This window comes from Pan troglodytes, chromosome 21, assembly GCF_028858775.2.
Source record: "Pan troglodytes isolate AG18354 chromosome 21, NHGRI_mPanTro3-v2.0_pri, whole genome shotgun sequence".
NCBI lineage: Eukaryota > Metazoa > Chordata > Mammalia > Primates > Hominidae > Pan > Pan troglodytes.
This window is the reverse complement of record NC_072419.2, coordinates 68,664,540-68,684,684: the sequence shown is the minus strand read 5'-3', so window position 1 is coordinate 68,684,684 and position 20,145 is coordinate 68,664,540. Positions and strand designations below refer to the sequence as shown.

The 20,145-nt window shown below is 65.6% G+C and overlaps 1 protein-coding gene and 1 long non-coding RNA gene across 5 annotated transcripts in view; one reads left to right on the top strand and one right to left on the bottom strand.

Moving 5' to 3' along the window:
• Positions 1-4,271: 4,271 nt before the first annotated feature.
• The window catches only part of LAMA5 (laminin subunit alpha 5), a 61,928-nt gene continuing 46,054 nt past the window's right edge, over positions 4,272-20,145 (top strand). For 2 of the 4 annotated variants that reach the window (XR_008541248.2, XM_054674508.2), the window contains exons 1-3: positions 4,272-4,639; positions 9,045-9,197; positions 19,289-19,406. Coding sequence is in view for 3 of the 4 variants with exons in the window: in XM_054674508.2 (XP_054530483.1) it covers positions 4,343-4,639; positions 9,045-9,197; positions 19,289-19,406 (568 nt within the window). In the remaining variant the exon portion in view is untranslated. The remainder of the gene's footprint in view (positions 4,640-9,044; positions 9,198-19,288; positions 19,407-20,145) is intronic. The other 2 variants (XM_024352052.3, XM_024352051.3) reach the window with 1 other exon arrangement.
• LOC107970080 (uncharacterized) lies at positions 16,074-19,701 on the bottom strand. The gene is made up of 2 exons (XR_001712343.3): positions 19,332-19,701; positions 16,074-16,361 (listed from the first exon to the last, which is right to left on the bottom strand). It is a non-coding gene; the product is annotated as an uncharacterized LOC107970080 (long non-coding RNA).

Genomic DNA, 20,145 nt, shown 5'->3' with positions numbered 1-20,145 from the left:
GGAGCTGGGTGGGCAAGAGGAGCCTCGGGGAGCATCTGTGGAGAGCCCAGGAGCCTGGATGCTGACCCTCTCCAGATCTCCGACACTGGGCACCACCTAAGCCTGTCTGCACCCCCTCTGGCATGGGGGCCCACCTGAAACCCCCCAGGTGTGAACCCAGTGGCAGCCTTTGGGTCGGGCCTCGGGGAGTGGGCAGGCGTGAGGCATGTCACCTGCACGGGTGACTTGTCTCCTGGAGCCCTAAGGCGGTGGCCATGCTCCTGGCATGGTGCCTGGCCTGGAAGGCTTTGAAGAGCCCCCAAGTCTGTGGAGGGCCTGCCCCGTGAGTGGTGCCTGGGGCTGCGTGGCCTGTGAGCTGGGCACACACAGCAAGTGGCAGAGGGGCCAGGGGCCAGGCAGCGGTGGGTCAGAATCCTTCATTCCTGGTTAGCGTCAACCCAGAGCCTGGTCTCTGTGCTTTCCAACAACCACATGTCCCAGAGGCCATCAGGAGCCCAGCAGTGGCCCAGCTGGGGTCACAGCCAGGGAGGAAAAAGCACCACTCCTTCCAAACGGGCTGTTTCCAGACCCTGCCTAGGCCAGGAAGGCCGGACTATCCCTTAGCCCCATCCTTCTGGCAGCAGGAACCTGCAGACCCTCGGAGGCTGGAGGCAGGTGGCAGCCCTGGGGGAAGGCGGGCTCCAGGCCTGGGGGAGGGGTCTGGCTATGGCTCAGGGTCTTCTTGGGCTCTGCCTCCATTCCTTTGAGGCCAGCCCCCCAGGGTCTGCAACTCCGGGCTGGCTCTTACAGCAGTCTGTCCAGGCTGAGGGCAGTGGGGGCCTCCTAGGCCAAGAGGCCCAGAAGCTCTCCCAGTCCGCTGGGTTTATGCAATCCTGATGAGACCTTGTCTTCCCGGCACCTGCTGTTCTGTGTCCTCCTCCCAGAGGACTGAGCTGGCCCATGCGAACAGTTCAGAACCAGCCTTGCTGCCCGCTCCCAGCTTCTCTATTTCATGGACAGGGATGGAGGTTCTTACCAGCCGGCTCCATGGAAGGGCATCCCAGCAGCCCTGAGAAAGGGACTGTGGCCTCCGATATCCTAAACCACAGCGCTGGCGTTCCTCCAGACCTCATCCCGCTGAGACAACATTCCCAGTTCTGGAGTGGGAGCCACAAGGCCTCACCCGCAGGCCCGGCCCTAGCAGGAGCCCAGCCTCCAGCCCTCCTTCTTGCTCAGCCCCCGCTTCCTCTTGGGGGCTTCTCCCGAGGGTACAGCACCCACTTGGACCCTGGGCTCTGGGACAGGAGGGTCTGCAGAGTCATCTGTTACTGATTGTGGCTGCCTGTGATGCAGCTGAGTGTGGGCGTGGGGGTGCCCCATGTCCTCAGCACAGCGGTGTCCCCAGGAGGCTCCCAAGGTCAGGAGTTCACGACTCACGGCTGAGTCAGATGTGCCTGTGGCCTACCCTCAGGGTCCCCCACAGCTGCCTGCAGGTGTGGCCGAGTAGGGTGGGGGCATTCTCAGGAATGCCACTGGAGTAGCACTGGGGGCTCAGGTGAGGTGGCTGCCCCCAGGGCTCCGCAGCAGGCCTTGTCCCAGGGCTGGGGGAGGATCTGAGACCCCTTCCCCAGGGCCAGGAGTGCCCCTACTTCTCTCGGGCTGCCACTGACCCCTGCCCCCGACCCACCTCCTCTGGGGCTCCATCACCCTGGAGCTGGGTGGGCAGGGGCTCTGGATCTTGGATTGTCCCTGGAGGGCAGCCAGAGCCTGGTGGGACAGAGGCTCCTCCACGGCCCTCCCCTGGCGAGCCACCTCCTTTTACCCTCCCCTCCACTCCCAGACTGGGCAGCTCCCTCCTGTGGATTCAGGACAGGACGTGTTTGGGGGTGGGGTGCTGTCTGACCTGTTGTAGGGAGGAGGACTACGTCACGGGCGGGTGCCCGAAAGATGCCCAGTAAATAGGAGTAAGAAATGAATGATGGACAAACTTCCTCTTGCTTTACTAACTTGTGTGCTCTTGATTGACCCTGGCCTTTTTGGCCTCAGTTTCCCCATTTGTAAATAGAAGAGGTGGCTGGGCTGCACAGGACTCAGACAAGGAGACAGGCTCGCTGGTCCATTTGGTGATGACTCACTGGAACTATGACAAAGACAGCAGGGGTGGGGGTGTGCAGAGATGAGCTGCTCCTCTCCCTGCCCACCTCCCCAACCCCCTGTGTGTAGCCCGGCTGGGACAGCCCCCCCCGCCCTCCATACGCTCAGCTCCTGCCCCAGCTGCCTCCTCCCCAGTCCGTGCACCAGCAGACACAGGGTGGGGGCAGAGTGTGGGCTCTTTACCCAGCCCCTGGGCCACATTCTCTTGTCCACTGCACTCCCCGCCTGCCTGCCAGTTGCTCCTGGGGCAGCTGTCTGCCGGGAAGCAGTGAGCCCGGTGATTAACCCTGTTGGTGCTGGCAGCTCCGGCTGACACAGCGCATTCTCAGGGCCGGCCCCCGCTCCCCTCCTGGCCAGTGCCGGGGGACAGCGGAGGCCTGGCGGCTTGGCCTGATCTGGCCGCTAGGAGGCTTAAAGGGCTCTCCCCACCCCCACCTCTCCCCCCGCCCCGCCACTCGCAATCCCACCCCTCCAACCACCCGACCCTCCAGGGATCCCAAGAAGCCCTCAGGGTCTCAGGAGTCTCCACCTCCAGTCCCCCGGGGCTGTCAGAGCCCCAAGCTGTCAAGGGGGAGCCCAGAGCCAGAGCACACTGCCTGGGGCCAAGCCCCCACCTGGGGACCCGCTACTGCCCAGAGGCCGCTCTCTGCCTCACACGGGATCTAAAGCAGCTCAGAGCCGGACTCTGCGCCTGGACTGCAGATTCCTTGATGTCTCCGCCCCCTCTCCAGCCAGCCCCTCCCCCACTTGGAGCTTCTCCTGCCAAGGGGAGCCGCCTCCTTTCCCCCCTCCCCCAGGTGGGAGAACTAATAGTGAAGTTATGGAAGAATTGCCGGGCCGGAAAGTAGGAGGTGGGAGAGAGGGTCCCATCGCCCTCCCGACTCCGTAGAGAAAGGGCCATACACCCTCTTGGGATTTGAGATTTGCAGGAGGCCAGGGCGCCAGGAAGGTGTGCAAGGAGGTGCACCCTCCAGGGACAGCTGCTAGCTCAGAACCCCCACCAGAACCGGCTGGCCAGTGCCCCACAAACCCACCCGGCCCCCCGGGACTGTCCAGGGAACCCAGCGAGAGATGAGCCCCACAGCCCATCTGGGACCATGGCCCGCCCAGCTGGCCTGGCTCAGAGATGGGGGGTTGCTGCCAGCTCGGCAGCTGCAGCCCCACCCCGCCGCCACCCCCTCGGGGCTTCCCTGGAGGCAGATTTGGCCCCGGAGCCCAAGGGAAGTAGGAGACCCAGGGCCGCAGCCACCCAAAGGCAGACGAAGACCTGATCTCGGCCTCTAGGTCCTGTGCTGTTTGCCAGGCGTCCTCGAGCCGCCGATCGTGGCAGGAACGCGTGCGCGGCTGTGCAGCGGGTTGGAGGCCAGGCCGAGAGAGCTGGTGGAGCCCACGGGGCCCCGGAGCACAGGTGCTTCCAGGCACCCAGCAGGTGCTCAGCAGCTGTGACCAGAGCCCCCGACCTCCTTAAGAGCCAATTTGGCGGCTGTGGGGCCGTGAGCACCGCCCCCGTCCTCTAAAGGGGGCTGCAGCTGCAGGCCAGTCCCTCCTGCCCCTATTTCCCTATCTGAGAGTATTTTTAAGTCCTGCTGGGGCAGGCAGGAGCCAGGCCGAGTTGAACCTGACCTGGCTGCCCCAGGAAGCAGGGGGTTCCCACCTAGGCTGCCCCTGTTCCTCTGCAGATGGTCATTCGCGGGTGCAGAGGGCACCTTCCCGCAGCCAGCAGGACGGACGCTGTTGGGGGAGGAGCGGGGGCAGCCGAGTGGTGCACCAAAGTTAGGGTAACAAAGAGTGGGCCCCTGGGCTGGGAGGAGCTGGTGGGCGCTCTGGGGGCCAGGGCGTCGTGGGGAGCGCTAGGGTCACACCCGGGACCCGGAGCTACGACCTGGGCTGGGGGCCCGGCGGCGCCGTCGTCCCACGGCCTGGCCCGAGGCCAGCAGGTGCCCCTTCCGGGAGGCGGCCGGGCCGGGGTCCGAAGGGTTAAGGCCGCCCGGCCGCCCCTCCCCCTCCTCTCTCCTTCCCCCCCACCCCCCCCACCCCGCCTCCCCGGACCTCTCCCCGGGGCTCGGGGCTCGGGCGCTCGGGCGGGCCGGGGCGGGGCCTGACGTCCGCGGGCGGAGCGAGCCCTGCCGGCCGCCTGGCTTCAGACCCGCCGGGCTCCCGCCGCGCGCGCTGTCCCTGGAGCTCGGGGACGCGGCCCGGAGCCGGGAAGATGGCGAAGCGGCTCTGCGCGGGGAGCGCACTGTGTGTTCGCGGCCCCCGGGGCCCCGCGCCGCTGCTGCTGGTCGGGCTGGCGCTGCTGGGCGCGGCGCGGGCGCGGGAGGAGGCGGGCGGCGGCTTCAGCCTGCACCCGCCCTACTTCAACCTGGCCGAGGGCGCCCGCATCGCCGCCTCCGCGACCTGCGGAGAGGAGGCCCCGGCGCGCGGCTCCCCGCGCCCCACCGAGGACCTTTACTGCAAGCTGGTAGGGGGCCCCGTGGCCGGCGGCGACCCCAACCAGACCATCCAGGTGAGCGCAGGGGCGGGCCGTGGGGCATCCTCCCGGGGCACTCGGACCCGGAACACCGGCCCGACCCCAGGGGGAGCGCCGTGGCCCGGGGCGAGTCCAGGTGCGGACTCTCTGGTTCCGCATTTTGGGGGCCCAAGAAGGCACCCCGACCCGGCCGCTCCGTCTCGGCCGGGAAACTTCGCGTCCCTCCGGGAAGGCGGAATTAAAGTCCCCGGCATGGACCCGGGGGCGGCTGGGCGCCGGTCCAGTTAGACTGCGGTGACCGGGGCGGGAGAGGGGCCGGGCCCAGTCCCTGGCGGCCCCAAGTCCGGGATCCCGGGGAGGGCGGGACTTGGCCTCCGCCGCCTGCTGCCGGTGGGGAGGGGGCGCAGCTCCGCCCTACCCGGGACAGGCTGGAACCTGTTGGCCTCTGGATGGGGTGGGAGGGGCCAGCCACCTGAGGCTCCCACTGGCCCCTCTCGGAGGAGTCTAGGGACTCGAGGAGACCTCCAAAGTAGGGGAGGGCCAGCTGCGAAGTTTTGACTGGGGCTGGGAACACGTGGCTCCCAGGAGGGGCAGCATCTCTGCCCAGCAGGTGGTAGGGTCCGGGGGCTTCAGTCTCCCTGGGAGATGTGGGTTCAGGCCCTGAAGACCCCCTGGGGTGCATGTCCCCTCCCCAACAAGCCTTAAACCTGTAGGCGGGTTCTGTTGGTGGACTCCATGCATGGACACCTCACCTGGAAACCAAGGCTCTTGGGGCCCTCTAGACTTAGGTTGGGCCTGGGGTCAGCCTTTGGTGAGGAGCAGCAAAGTCAGCTCCAACGGCTCCCAACCGGCCGCTCTAGGCCCATTCCCCACCTCAGCCCCACCTTAGGGAGAGTCTAGGGGCCCTGAGGGCCTGTGTAACCTGAGCTGTCTCCTCCCTGGTACCTCTGCCTTCCTGGAAGGAGAGGCTGGGGCAGGGGCGAGTAGCTGGAGATTTGCTGGGTGGGGGCAGAGGGCCCTGGAGCAAGACGTTATGGGGATGAATGGAGGAGCCTGGGCTGTGCCCGCCCCCTCTGCCTGCCCCACCCCCTTGGCCCTGGTGGAGGGGGAAGGAGCCTCCCCAGGCTTCTGGGCTCACCGTTCTCTCCTTAAGCCCAGCACAGTCCTCTGAGATAGGAGGTCTCAAGCCCACACTTCAGATGGGGAATCTGAGCCCTGGAAAGCTGCTGACACCTGCTTGGAGCCCCCCAGCCAGAACAGGGTCCAGCGGGGGTTAGCTGTGGGAACCTGGGCGCCTCCTGGCTGCCCCCTTATCTGTTCAACTCAGAGGGGCCGGGTCTCAGGACGGAGGGCCTGTGACTGTCTCCTTGCCTGCTGCCACACCTCACCACAGAGGGCCTGGCTGAGTGTCCCCAGCTGAGATTTTGCCGTTCTGGCAGGGGAGGCTCCAGGTGCCCTCTGAACCTCAGACCACCCCCCCACAGCCTGCCCATGCTGCGTGGCTGGGGGCCACAGGCCCCCTCTCAGATCTGTCTCCTCTGTGGGGGCTTATTACCCCCGTCTCGTGAGTAAAGGGCCAGCCTGTAGTCAACGCCCCTCTCCTCTGCCTCAGCTGTGTGGCTTCCCTCTGTCAGCCTCAAGCTGTCTTTAAAATGGGCACAGCGTGCTGGCCCGCCTCACCTGAGACTGTGAGCTTGGCCCGAGGAGCCTGGGAAGCGGCCACAGTTTCAGTGGCAGCTGTGGGCTGTGGTGCTCCATGCCTCAGAGCCAGCTTGGATGAGAAACCAGCCGGCCTCGCCCAGCTCATGTCTAGCAATAGAGGCGAACCCTTCGCTTCCAAAGTCTTGAGCTCTGAGCAGTGAGTGCCCACTGAGGCTGCCAGATATGTAGAAAGATCGGCTGGTAGACGTGAGCTGGACGGGTATGACCTTGGATGCCTCCTTCATCTGAGAGCCGCGGGTCTGCTGACCGCCCTGGCCGCGGATTGGGCGTGTGAGAAGTCCTTGCCGGCCAGTCTGGAGTGGAGCTGCGGTTGGGGCAAGGCAGGCAGGCACAGGAGGTGCCCAGGCGATGAAGCCGCAGCTCCATCTTAGGGGGCTCACTAAGGCTATGGGGCCTGGGGCTGGGCAGTGTGTTCTCAAGGCTGCAGGCCAGGGGCTCTCAGGGACCCTCTGTAGGAGATGCACATTAGCTGGGCATCCCAGATGGGGGTCGGGGTGAACCCTGCTGGGCAGCTGGAGCAGGCAGAGGGCAGGGGGAGGTTGTGGCCCTCGCAGCCCCAGGTGGGCATCAGGGGATCCCTGGCCGGGCCGGCCCAGCCTGGGAAGGTGGGGACTGGGCAGCCAGGCCAGCGTGGTGACTCATTGGAAGGGGAAGTCCTTATCGGCCCTTCTGCTGTTTCCTAGCTCTGTTCTCACGGGACCCTCCGCAGCGGAGGTGGGGGAGCCTGGTTTTCCCAACCCTGTCCTCTGTGGCTCAGTGAGTGGCCGAATGGGGACTGGAACTGCCTCCCAATAACTGGACCAACGCTGGCCCAGGCAGGGACTGAGCAGTTGCTTCCCTGACCTCCTGGAAGAGTAGAGGCTGACCCTTGACCCGCAACCTTCCACCCAGCTTCCCTCTGCTGCTCGTGTGTCTGGGAGGGTCTTGACCAGCAAGCATCCTTCCCTGGGAGGTCCGGCTGCCCCAGCCAGAGGGCCCCGCCCACACCTACCTTCTCCAGGAGCCCCTGGCCCCACCCTGAGCAGGACCTGTGTGTGCCGTGCTGTCATTGAGCTCTTGAGTTTGGGGGCCACCGTCAAAGCTTGCAGTGCGGCCTGCGGGTAGGGGTCGTGGCGCTTAACTGGGTGTCTTCAGTTGCTCTAGCCCCATCCACAAGAATGCTTAGGTGGTGAGCTGGGGACACAGCGGGAATAAGGAGGGTGTGGACCCTGCCACCGCAGAGCTCTGGGGGACCCCGGGGAGGCCCCCAGATAATTCCAGGTCTCATACATGCAGTAAAGGAAATACAGCAGTGGCCACACTGGGGGCTGCGGAGCTGCATCTTGGGTGGTCTGGGGCAAAGTCTGAGATGGGGCAATCCAAACACCAGGGTGGGGTCTTGGGAGCCTGTGGGAGGGGTACCGGGTGTTGCCCTGGTGCTCAGTGGAGGCAGAGGGCACACTCTGGGCAAGGGGGTTGGGCCCTCTGTAGGTGCTGGGCCTGGGGGTGGGGAGAAGGCATCTCCCCAGCTCCTACCTCCTCCTCCTAGGATGAGGTCTGGCCCCTCAAGGGAGGCTGGGCGGGGTAGGGCCGCTGACTTTCTCAAACTCAGGTTGAGGCCTCTGGGGCCTCAATCAACCCCAAGCCTGGGAGGGCGCCTTTGTGTGGACAAACAGCAGATCTGGTTTCCTGGGGGGGCGGGGGAGCAGCCAGGACCCAGCTCTGCCCCCTCTCCTCTCCTCATCCCTGCCCCGGCTCCCAGCACTACCCCTCCCCTGCCAGGATGCAGGCCAGGATCCTGCTGGGAGCCTCCTCTCTTCCCCACTCACCCATGCAGGACAGGCCCCCAGCAGATGGCAGGCCCGGGACAGAAGCGGCTGCCAGGCTGTGTGTGTGAGCCATTACTCCTCACGGTGGCCCCAGGCAGGTGCAGCCTTATCCCCACTCTTTGGATGGGGACATTGAGGCTCAGCAGTTACTGTGACTTGGCCTCTTCCCAGGACTCGGAAGCAGCAGCCAGGAGGCCCAGGCCCACCTGCCGCTGTCCACACCTCCACTCTGGGGCCGGTCCCCACAGGCCTCCGGAACAGCTTAATTCTGTCTCTCTGGAGACCCTAATCCGGAAGGCTGTGGGCAAGATCTGGAGGTGGGGCGGGGTCTGGCCGCCTGGATCCCGGCCCTGACGGTCCTTCTGTCTGCAGCTCCCCCTTCCGCCCCCTGGCTTGCTGCATTTTGTCCAAGCCTCTCTGGAGCCCCTGGCAGGGCCAGCAGGGAGGGGTAGCCATGCTTTGCCTTGCTCCTGCCCCTTCTTGCCCCCTTGGCTCTAGACACATTGATCCACCTTGTGGTTTACTGTGAGACTCTTCCTGCCCCCAGGGCTCGTTGCACTGGCACCCCCTCTGCCTAGAGCACACCCCCCCCCTTACCACGTAGTGCTCAGACGCCACCCCCCTAGAGAGGCCCACCGAGATTTTCCCACCCAAGGCAGACGCCCCTCTCCACCCTGGTCTTCCTCTTGTCCTTAGCGCCGTGAGCAGCTCACATGAGCCACGTCCCCTGAGTCGGAGGCGCAGCAGGTGCTTGGCGCGTGTTTGCTGAGCAAGTGGATGAGGGGCGCAGAGGCTGGGCGTGGAACCAGCTCAGTGGGACCAGGACTTGTCTCGGGGCAGCAGGGTGACTGTGGAGGAGGAAGGGGGCCCCGGCCCTTCTCGGCTGTCTGACCCTCCTGTTCCCTCTGCAGGGCCAGTACTGCGACATCTGCACGGCTGCGAACAGCAACAAGGCACACCCCGCGAGCAACGCCATCGATGGCACGGAGCGCTGGTGGCAGAGCCCACCGCTGTCCCGCGGCCTGGAGTACAACGAGGTCAACGTCACCCTGGACCTGGGCCAGGTAGGGACCCTTCTTTGCGTGCTGCAGCCCCCATCTCTGTGTCTGTGCCCGTCGTGCCTACCTTGGGCCACAGGACCAGAAGGCGAGGTCTCCACCGTGAGCGAGACCTGGGGCCTGGGAGGCTGGACACGAAGGACTTGGTGGGGGGCAGTCCCCACAGGGACAAAGGCACGGCAGTGGTCACCTTTTGTTTGTGCTTTCAGCGTCCCCATGACACAGGGAAAGCGGGTGCTGATGGGGGTGTTTCCAAAGGCCACAGAGTTTGGTTGCGGGTGCTGAGTAGACAGCTTGGGGCTGGGAGGACGGAGGTGCTGTGAGCAGTGCGGTGGTGCCCCCTGCGTCAGGCGCCCTGCTGTTTAAGGAATTCCTGGCAGGTGCGGGAGGGGCTGCAGGAATGCAGAGGAGGCTGGCGCAAGTGGACATTCCTGGGATACCTGTGCCGAGGTGGCGGCCACTGAGGGTTAGGTGGGGTCGGGTGCCTGCTCTCCGGTCCCCAGCTCTGGGCTCTCCTTGGCCTTGGAGGCCCCTGCACAAGCAGGAGGCTGCAGCTGGGTGCCTCCAAGCGAAGAGTGAAACCCCCAAGGTGGGCCTGCCTGGCTGCCAGCCCTGAGCACCCCCAGATTGGGGGCGACTTGGCCTGGGTACCCAGCCTTGAGGTCCTGGCCTGTAAAATGGGCCAGTAATCCTGGTGCTTCTTGGGTCAGGGACAGTGGTGGGGCAGGTGGAGGAGGCTGGGCCTGAGAGCAGCCAGTGCCTGGAGTGGGGGCCCCAGGGCTGACCCAGAGGCCTGCATCCCAGCCGGCTCCGCCGCTGCCCCAGTCCCAGCGTGTGACACGTCGGTCTTCACCCCTGTCTGAGCCTCTGTCCCTGCCGTTGTCCTGAGGGTGTTAGAGATAGAGGTCTCCCTGGAGCCTGGCTGGAGGGCCGGCCCCAAGGGGCAGGCACCTTTGGCAGCCTTGGTGTTCTGCAGGCCTGGCCCGGGCTGGGCAGGCAGTGAGGGGAGGGCTCAAGCTCCAACAAGTGGCCTGGAATTTCCAGGGGTTCCTGAACTTGCAGAGCCCTGTGGAGAAGGGCGGGGAGCTGGGGAGGGGTTGCCTGTCCTGGGCTCCCTGCCTGCCTGCCAGGCCCCTAGCCCTGCCCTGGGCTCCCTGCCTGCCTGCCAGGCCCCTAGCCCTGCCCTGGGCTCCCTGCCTGCCTGCCAGGCCCCTAGCCCTGCCCTGGGCTCCCTGCCTGCCTGCCAGGCCCCTAGCCCTGCCCTGGGCTCCCTGCCTGCCTGCCAGGCCCCTAGCCCTGCCCTGGGCTCCCTGCCTGCCTGCCAGGCCCCTAGCCCTGCCCTGGGCTCCCTGCCTGCCTGCCAGGCCCCTAGCCCTGCCCTGGGCTCCCTGCCTGCCTGCCAGGCCCCTAGCCCTGCCCTGGGCTCCCTGCCTGCCTGCCAGGCCCCTAGCCCTGCCCTGGGCTCCCTGCCTGCCTGCCAGGCCCCTAGCCCTGTCCTGGCCTGGGTCTGGGTGTGGCTTTGCCTGTTTACCTTCATCTCACTGGGTTTCCCCGCATCTGACTCCCCTGTCCCCTGGAGCCTGGGGGTCCCTCATCTCTCTGGCACAGCAGCAGAGGCCCCCACCTTGGCTGTAGCGTACGTGTGAATTCTCAGCTGCTCGGGGCGGGAAGCTGGGTACTGGCGAGTTCTTCCCGCCCCTCCTCCTTCGAGAAACTAGGGGGCTGGGCTGGGGGAGGGGAGATGGCCCAATCTCCATGGCAACCCCAGGGTGGCTGCGGAGCCAGTGGGTGCAGTGCCCGACGTGCCTGGGTGGGGCAGGGAAGCCGGGACTGACACTCGGACCCACGAGCGTGGGCTCCACCACCCCTTGGCTCTGGGGCTCTCTCAGCCTCGGTGCACATGTATGAACTGGGCTGGAAACTTCAGGCCTGAAGCCAGTTTGCTTTTAGATTGTTCTGGGCCAGAAATCAGGTTCCACCATGTGAGCGTCTTGCTTCTCACAGCCTCAGTTTCACCAACTGTAAAATGATACGGAGGGAAAAGGAACCCTTTCCACTCCACCTGGGAAGTGGTCCCTCCACCCACCCACCCATCTATCCCTCCACCCACCCACCACCCATCTATCCCTCCACCCACCCACCCACCCATCTATCCCTCCACCCACCCACCACCCATCTATCCCTCCACCCACCCACCCACCCACCCATCTATCCCTCCACCCACCCACCCACCCACCCATCTATCCCTCCACCCACCCACCCACCCACCCATCTATCCCTCCACCCACCCACCCACCCACCCATCTATCCCTCCACCCACCCACCCATCTATCCCTCCACCCACCCACCCACCCACCCACCTATCCTATCCCATCCTGCTACCTGCTGACCCATCCACCCCCCTACCTATCCACCCAGCCACCCACCCCCTACCTATGCACCCACCCACCTACCCACCCCCACCCCCCCACTTATCCACCCACCCACCTACCTATCCACCCCCACCCCCCCACCTACCCACTCCCCCACCTATCCACCCATCCACCCACCTATCCTATCCCATCCCTCTGCCTGCTGACCCACCCACCCCCCCACCTATCCACCCACCCACCCACCCACCTATCCTATCCCATCCCTCTGCTTGCTGACCCACCCACCCGCCCCCCACCTATCCACCCACCTACCCACCCACCTATCCTATTCCATCCCTCTGCCTGCTGACCCACCCACCCCCCTACCTATCCACCCAGCCACCCACCCCCTACCTATGCACCCACCCACCCCCCACTTATCCACCCACCTACCCCCCTACCTATTCACCCACGCACCCACCTATTCTATCCTATCCCTCTGCCTGCTGACCCACCCACCCCACCCCCTCCCTATCCACCCACCCACCCACCCATCCTATCCCATCCCTCTGCCTGCTGACCCACCCACCCACCCCCAACCTATCCACCCACCCACCCCCTACCCATCCATCCACCCACCCACCCCCCTACCTATGCAGCACCCACCCCCCTACCTATGCAGCACCCACCCTTTATTCCTTGTTTCCATCCATCCGTCCATCTGTCTGCTCATTCCTCCCTCCACACCTGCACCGTCTTCCTTCCTTCTCACCCACTTTCCTGACCACGTGGATGTATCTTCCAAGGCCCCTGTCTCGGCCTAGGCCAGGGGGCTGCCAGCCTTGGTCAGGGTGGGGGCAGGGACTCCCTGGAGTGGGGTGGGGAAATGTCCTTCCTGGGCTTCAGGGCTGATCCTGGGGCGGGGCTGGGGCTTCCATCAGGAAGCCAGGCTGAGCGGCGGGTGGGTCCGGGCACTCCCCCTGCAGCGGGCTGCCAGCAGCCTTTGTTCTGGGATCTGGAGCGGATGCCCTGGGACGGGGGTGGGGGCGGCTGGCACTGGGCATCGGGAAGGCTTCCTGCTCCTGGAAGGCTGAGGAGGGCGGGATGGGCTGCATCACGGTTCGGATCTCATACCCCTGGTGTGTGGTGGGGCAGGGGCTGGCGCAGGGGAGGGGAGACTAGTCCCTGTGGTGTCCACCCAGAAGCAGCTGAGCCTGGGCCCCCGGGAGTGCCAGCTGGGCTCCTGGCCTGGGTCCCGCTGCGCCCAGCCGTGGAGGGGTTCTCTCTCCAAGGGTGGGGCCTCAGGAAGAGGCTCCAGCGCTGGTCACTGGTGACTCAGGGGGCAGTTTCCGAGTTCCAGACGTGACCTTCCCCAGGGGGTCCTTCTAGGGGGTTCTTGCGTATCTCCTTGCATCCTCCGGAAGCTTCTGGAACTGAGCGGCCACATCACTGGCCTCAGGCTCCTTCTTCCGAGAACCACACCCAGGCCCCAGGCCCAGGGAAGGGTGAGCGCGTTCATGACTGCCCAGGCACATGGCCAGCGGGTCCTGGCTTGAGCTCCCCCACCCCCTGGCTCTGCCGCAGGGTCCAGGCCCTTGCCCCACTACACCAGCACGCTAGCCCAGCGGGCCCAGGTTGTAAGGAGCTGGGCAGGGTGAGTGGGGCTGGCTCTGGCCTGTGTCCCCTCCCTCTCCAGTCGGCCCCTGGGTGGCCTGACCGTGGGGGCGGGGCTCTCCCCAGCAGAGGAGGGCATTGCCTCCCGCCTCCCTCAGATGAGGAGTGAGGACGCACGGGCCCCCTTCCGGTAGGGAGGCCCCTGCTTTGTTCTCTGTAGAGCAGGCCACACTGCAGGTGCTACAGGTGGGGTAGCGGCTTTGTCCCAGTCCCCAAGGCCCAGAGCTGCAGGGCAAATGGGGAGGCCCAGGTGGGGGTCAAGGTGTGGGGGAACTGGGGCTGGCAGGGTATAAGGGGGTAGTTAGGCATGAGGCTAGAAGTATTGGTTGGGGGCGAGCAGTGCCAGGTGAGGGCCTGTGCCCCTGGGGATGGTGGAGACCCATGGGAGGGCAGAGTGGACAGGTAGGGCCGGAGAGGGGAGGCAGTCAGCTGTCCCCTCCAAGTGGGGGTACAAGGAGGCAAAGCTCTGCTGAAGTCATTGGCCACTGGAGTGTGAGTTTCCCTAGGCACTTGGGGAAACTGAGGTGGGGTTATGAGAGGGTCAGGGCCAGTGTGGAGTGCCCAAGGTCCCAGTGCTGGGGTCTGGAGGACTGTGGGGTTGGCCATGCTGTCTGCAGTCTGGGTTCCCGGGCTGGTTCCTCCTCTGTAAATGGGAGGAGCACCGCAGGAGGAGGACCTGCCGGAGGCCCGGCGCGCCCAGGCTGCCTCACCCTTCAGGACTGCCTGTTCTCTGGCTGGCCGGCTTGGGCTCTGGGCAGGCCTCCTGGTCCAGGGTGCCACTGGCTTGGCTCCCTGGGCCTGGTTGGGCACTCAGCCATGTGGCCAGTGCCCCAGGACGGTCAGTGGGTTGTCCAGGGAGGGACAGGAAGTGCAGCCGCGGCCAGGCTCTAGTTACAGAGCTCGGCGGCCGGGACAGGTGCACGGGCTGAACCAGACGCAGCCACTTGAGCAGGGCTCCCTGGGGGGTACGGCGGGGGTCCTGGGAGGCACCACTCCCCTCCCCTGGCACAGGATAGATGGCAAAACCCTCCCTCTACGTGTCCTGGAAGGAGGACACGGCCCAAGGGGCTGCCATGCCAAGGTGGGGATGGGGCCGCTCCTCTCCCCGCACCCCCGCTGCCATGCTTGCCCTTGGTGGCTGCATGGCCAGACCTGGCACTCAGGGCACAGAGATGCCCCAGCACCCACCTAGACCCCCAGGCCCTGGTGGTTCCCAAAGGCTTCCTGTTTTCTGTCTGTTTCTAAACAAGAGCCACCACATTGGCCTCTGACAACACAGCTCAGTGAAGACGAAACTGTTTGAGTTTCAGGCCGAGGGGTCCCCTTGGGATAATCTCTACTTCCTGTGTCCCCGGCTGACCATCTGGCCTGACCTGGGCTGGGCTGCAGGGAGGGAGCCTGGAGCTTGGGCTGCAGTGGTTGGGGTCCCTGAATCCACCCCAGGCCCAGCTCTGTTGAGGTGCGGGCAGCCCCCTGGCTGGGAACCCATCCTCTCCCTCCAGCTGGGGAGCTCCTGTCCCCCCGCCCACTCCTGGAAGTTTTCCTGTCCTGCTTAGGACATCTGTAGTTGGGCATGGCGGCGTCCAACCCCAGAGTTGGGGGTTCTGGCCTCAGAGTTGTTATTTTTCTTCCCAGCGGTGGGCTTGCTGTGGAAACCCCTGGCTTTTCCATTCCACGTCCCTCTGGGAGAGGTGTCTGTGTGGGGCATGTTTCCGGACCCCTGATAGGTTGTGTGGCCACCGTGCTTATTCACCCAGCTGGGGGCCAGTGGAGATGCTCCCGGCCACCGCCCCGCCCCTGCTGTGGGGTTTATCTACGTTTCCAGATGGGGTCTCTTCGAGGGGAGGCACACAGCAGGAGCGGGCAAGGGCTGGGCTGGCCCAGGACTCTGGGCATCGAGGGGGCTGGGTGCCCCGGTGCCCTGTCCGAGCAGTGCGGTCAGGGTGCCCCGGTGCCCTGTCCGAGCAGTGCGGTCAGGGTGCTGGCCCGGACGCCTGGGGCTAGGAGGGGCTTTTCCTGCCCCGGGAATTGGCACAACGCCCTTCTTCCTGCAGGGCGGGGGCTGAGTCACAGACCTCTGTGATCCAGGCTGCCGGGGAAGGCTGACTGGCCCTCACCCAGCACAGTGGGCACCTGGACCTGGCCCTGGTCTCCCCAACCCAAGATGGGTCAGGGCAGAGCTGGGTTTGGGCACAGGACAGCACCGCCTCCCCTCCTCTGGGGGTTCCAGCCACAGCCCACCCCATGGTGAGGTGGGTGCCTCAGCCCAGGAGGCTGCTAGCCAACAACCCCACGCCATCCCCAGGGTCCCCGAAAGCCCCACCAGAGTTTCTCTGTAGTCCTCACCGTGCTGCCCAGACCCCAGCACCTACTCAGTCCCCTCCGCAGCTTTGCCTTCGGAGCGCCGGTGAGTGGGGCAGCTCCAGTGGGGGCCTCTCAGCGTCTCTGCGGGGTGGCTGCTGCCCCCCAGGAGCAGCTGGCGTCCTTCCTCCCAGGGCGCTCAAACCTTCATGCCCTCATGAAAGGCATTTTATCCTGATGCCCCTCTCTGCAGCTCTTCCCACTGCCCTGTGCCCAGGAAGGGGAAGTGTCCGCCCCAGGGCCACACAACCCCTGAAGCCTGGAGCCGGCCTGGGCCCTGGGCCCCGGGTCCTGGGCCCCGTACTCCTGGGGCTCCTGCCCACCCCCTGTGAGGCAGTGGTCACCGGGCAGAGGCCTCCTCTGGGAACCGTGGCCCTCCCAGGTCAAGCTGGGTAGGGGGGACTGGAGGGTGCAGTGGCTGAGAGGCGGGTCCGGCTGCCGTCCTGGAGACGTGCCTGCCCCAAAATAGCCGATTTTTAAAAATAACTCAGGCAGCTTTTGTTTGGCTTTTGCTTTAAAAGAATTTTTTTTTCTTTCTGCACAGAACTATGTAGCAGCGGAAAGGTCAGCACTGGCAGCTGAGCTGAGCGGGGCGTGGAGGGGGAAGGGCGGTCCTGAAGCCAGGGGTCTGCGCTCGCTCCGGGTCATGGCGAGGGCGGCCGGTGTGGCCCTGGGAGCCGCAACCAGGTCAGAGACAGATGGGAGTCCTCCAGCGCGGGCTTCCCTTCCTGTGACCATCTGTGCAGCCACCAGGCCCTCGAGGACAGCTGTCCAGGGCCCCTGTCTGACAGACAGATGGTTGGGATGGGGGACAGACAGGAGGCCAGGATCTTCCTGTGCGTCCCAGGGGTGGGGAGGGCGAAGTGTCTGTGTCCCCCTCATCCTGCTGATCAGTGTCTTCAAGTCAATATTTGTGCAAGTGCTCTCAGCTGGGAAAAATGTGACTGGCCTGCTGAAGGGGAGGGAGGAGGACAGATCGGGCCGAGGAGAGCGCAGCCTCCATCCAGGCACTCAGGGAACAGCGGGGGCGGCTCCCAGGGGGCTCAGTCGGGACCTTTAGTCTCCTTCGGAGCCTTTGGTGGGAGGGGCTGTGTTGCCAGCTCCCCGAGAACAGCCTGTGTCCCTGCCCCTGTCCACCTCTAGCGGGCCCTTCCCTGTCCAGGCAAAGGGGCCATTGGCCCCCACCTGGGGCTCTCTGGAATGCTTGTGGTCAGGCCCACAGGGGGCTGCTGAGGCCCAGGTGTGGGGCTGGGTATAGGGTCTGTCCCTGAAGAGGCTCATACCCCTCCCTGCTGGGCAGGGCATGTCTCCCTGCCCCCCACCCACAGGGAGGTAGACAATGACCTCAGAGCCTGGCAGCCGGTGAATAGGCCTGTGCCCGCCCCCACCCCGGAAGGCTGCGCTTGGCTCCCACAGTCCCCGCAACACCAAGCCCTCCAAGAAGGGTGGGATTTGGACCTGGGATGTCTGGAGTCTTGGAACCTTGCCCCCTACCTGGAGTCTGGGCAGCTGGTGCCCCCAAGGGCTGAAGCTATGAGGGGTCTGTGGTCTTTTCATGGGGGACCCCACAGCAGTCTCAGTCCAGCTCAGTCCAGTGGGGTGACTGTAGGTCTTGTGCAGCTCTGGGGGACCCCACTCTCCCCCTTGGGGCCCTAGGCTTCCAGGCCTACCTGGCCAACAGCACCCAGCTGTTCCCGGGCGTACCTGCTGTGGGGAGAAACTCTCCGGAGGAGTGGGCACTGGCGGGTCAGGGTCCCGAGGAGGTGTGGTGGGTGGCCCTGGGGTGTGGCGTGACCCTCGGAGGCCTGCTGGCCTTTTTAGGGCCCACCTGGGGGCCCACCTGTGAGCAGAGGAGGGGCTGGTCCCCACTGCCGCCCACAAAGAGTTGGGCTGAGTACTGAGGTCTCCCAAGGTCTCCATCGTGGACCCTGTGGGCCTGTCAGGGGAGGTGTGGGCCGGGACAGGCAGGCCACACCTGTGCTGTGGGTCCATGAGTTGCCTCTCTCCCCCAGCATCCGGGCCTCCTTGCACAGGCGGGGGAGAGGTTCGTGTTTCCTCCGCCTCCCTGCCAGGTCCCTGTGGAGCCTCTGGCTGGGAGAGCCCTTTCCCCTTTGTTTGAGAGAGGCTGGGGAGAGGCTCACCCTCCCTTGGAGCCTCCAGGCTTGTGACAGGGCCTGGAGACAACTTCCCTCCTTTGCCCCCAGGTAGGGGGAGCCTAGGGCTCCCCTCAGAGGCTATGGCGGGTGGGAGCACTTGGCTGCAGCAGGGGCTGAGCCCTGGCTTGCATGAGTGTGAAGGCGGGGTGCTGCTTGGGCACCGCCCCCTCCTGTGTGCCTCGGGACCCCCCCTGCTCCTGGGTGCAGCCTCTTGCCATTGAGGCCATGGGCTGTTTTTAGGGACCAGAGACCTTTTCAGAGGGGGCCTGTGGCCTGGGTCCATGGAGGAGCCACCCCCACGGTGTTTCACTGTTGGGCGGGTGTGTGTGCACCCCCAGGTGCAGGCATGGAGGCCCACGGTCATGTCGGGTGGGTGCAGAGATGAGGCTGGGTAGCACTGACTGCTGGGGGCAGGAGAGGCTCAGGCCTGGAGTCCTGAGGGCAGGGTGTCAGGGGATGGGTAGGGAGGGAGGGAGGGAAGCCCAGGCTGATCAGAGGCCTGAGGGGAGTCAGCAGGCCTGGCCTGTGCGGAGAGAAGGGCCGGGGCCTGGGGAGATGTCCGCAGCTGAGGGTTAGGGGGAGGGGCTGCAGTCAGGGAAGGCTTCTCTGAGGAGGTGTACAAAGCGTCCTGTGAAGACTGAGCCAGGCTCTCCCCCAGCCCCGAGGCATAGACACATGGGCTGTCCCTGGGTGGAGGTCAGGCTGATACACGGGGAGAAAGTGGGCAGAGCCAAGGTGGGGCTGGGGCAGGGGCTTGGGGTTTCGGGGGCCTGGGAAGGAGCAGCTTTCCTCTGCCCTGGGCAGGGCTGCCCTGACGTGCACCGGGCCACAGCAGTGCTACTGCCCCAGTGCCTGGGCTGGTGGAGTCTCCGAGGCAGACTCAGCTTCAAGAGGGCCCCCAGCCTGCAAGGCTGAGCCCCGCTTGCTCCCTGCAGCCCAGCCCCTGGGGGCTCAGTGGGCCCCTGGCTGTGGGCTGGTCAGCATGGGAGTGAGCAGAGCCTGGGGAGGGGTGCCCGGTGTGAGGTGGGGGCAGGGGCCCCATCTTAGGAGCTGCTGACCTGTCAGAGGGACTAGGGGGTTGGACCTTTGGACCTGCCTGGTGGCAGGGACCACTGTCTGGCCACCAGGCCTGGCTGGACGTGAGGGCTGTGGGGACACTGGGGTGTGTTCCTGCCTCCACCCTGGCCAGTCCCTGCCTGGGCCGCAGGTAGGCCTCTCCCTAGCTTGCTCCATCTGCAGCCACAGAGCTTGCAGGACCATGGGGGAACCCCAAACTCCTGCGGCAGGGAAGGGGAGGAGGCAGCGCGTTGGTCCCGAGTGCAGGTGGGGAGCCCTTCCAGGAGGGCTGGTTCCCGGGGGCTCATCTCCATCCCTGGGGAGCCCTCTCCCCTGGGCTCGTCTGCCCCACACAGGCAAACCCAGAGGTGCCCCCTGTGTGGCGAGGGTGCCACATCTCCTGCTGTGGCCTCACCTGAGGGGCAGAAAATGAGCCAGGCCCCTGGGAGCATGGGAATCCAGGCGCCCCTGGCTCCCCTGACGCCCTCTCGGCCCACAGGTCTTCCACGTGGCCTACGTCCTCATCAAGTTTGCCAACTCACCCCGGCCGGACCTCTGGGTGCTGGAGCGGTCCATGGACTTCGGCCGCACCTACCAGCCCTGGCAGTTCTTTGCCTGTGAGTCTCTGCCGCCATGGGGCCTGGGGGGAGAGGCAGGGGGGTCCCTGGGCAGGCCCTCCATGACCAGGCTTCTGAAGGTCTCCGAACACCCAGCCCTGCCCTCACACCCGGCTGCTGCGGTCATGACTGTCAGACGAGGACCCGAAGGCTCATGGGGATTTATTGGCTCCTGTCCCTGGCGTCGGGCACAGCCAAGTCCAGGGGCTGTGGCGCCAGGAATCTCTGGTGCCATCTCTTGGCTGCCTCTGGATGGCTTCATGCACCGGCAGCTCCCGTGGTGACAAAAGGGGCCTGGCAGCTCCCACCTCGCCTCCTGCCAGCCTAGCCACCTGCGTCAAGAGTACTGGAGTCCTAGCCCGGATGCTGGCCGTCCCTGGCCCCGTGCCACCCTGACCAGTCATGCTGGTGGGAGTGGGTGCTCCTCCCCAATAGGGCAGGCCTGGTCACGTGTCCCCCAAAATTCCCTGGCCTGAGAATGGGGGAGGGGCGGGTCAGTGATGGGCAGTAGGCATCTGTCCCCAAGGAAGGGGGTGAGGATGGTCATCGAGGGGGGTCACTCGCACTCAAAGCGTGCAAGGGAGAGCAGTGGGGGGCAGTGCAGTCCAACGGGCCAGGCCCCTTCAGCCAGTGAGCTGTGGTCTCTGTCACGCGGCCTCTTGGCCTGTGGGAGCCTCAGTGGCAAGGCCCGGAGACGTCAAGGGGCCCGGGCACTGCGGGGACCCAGGCTTTTCTGGTG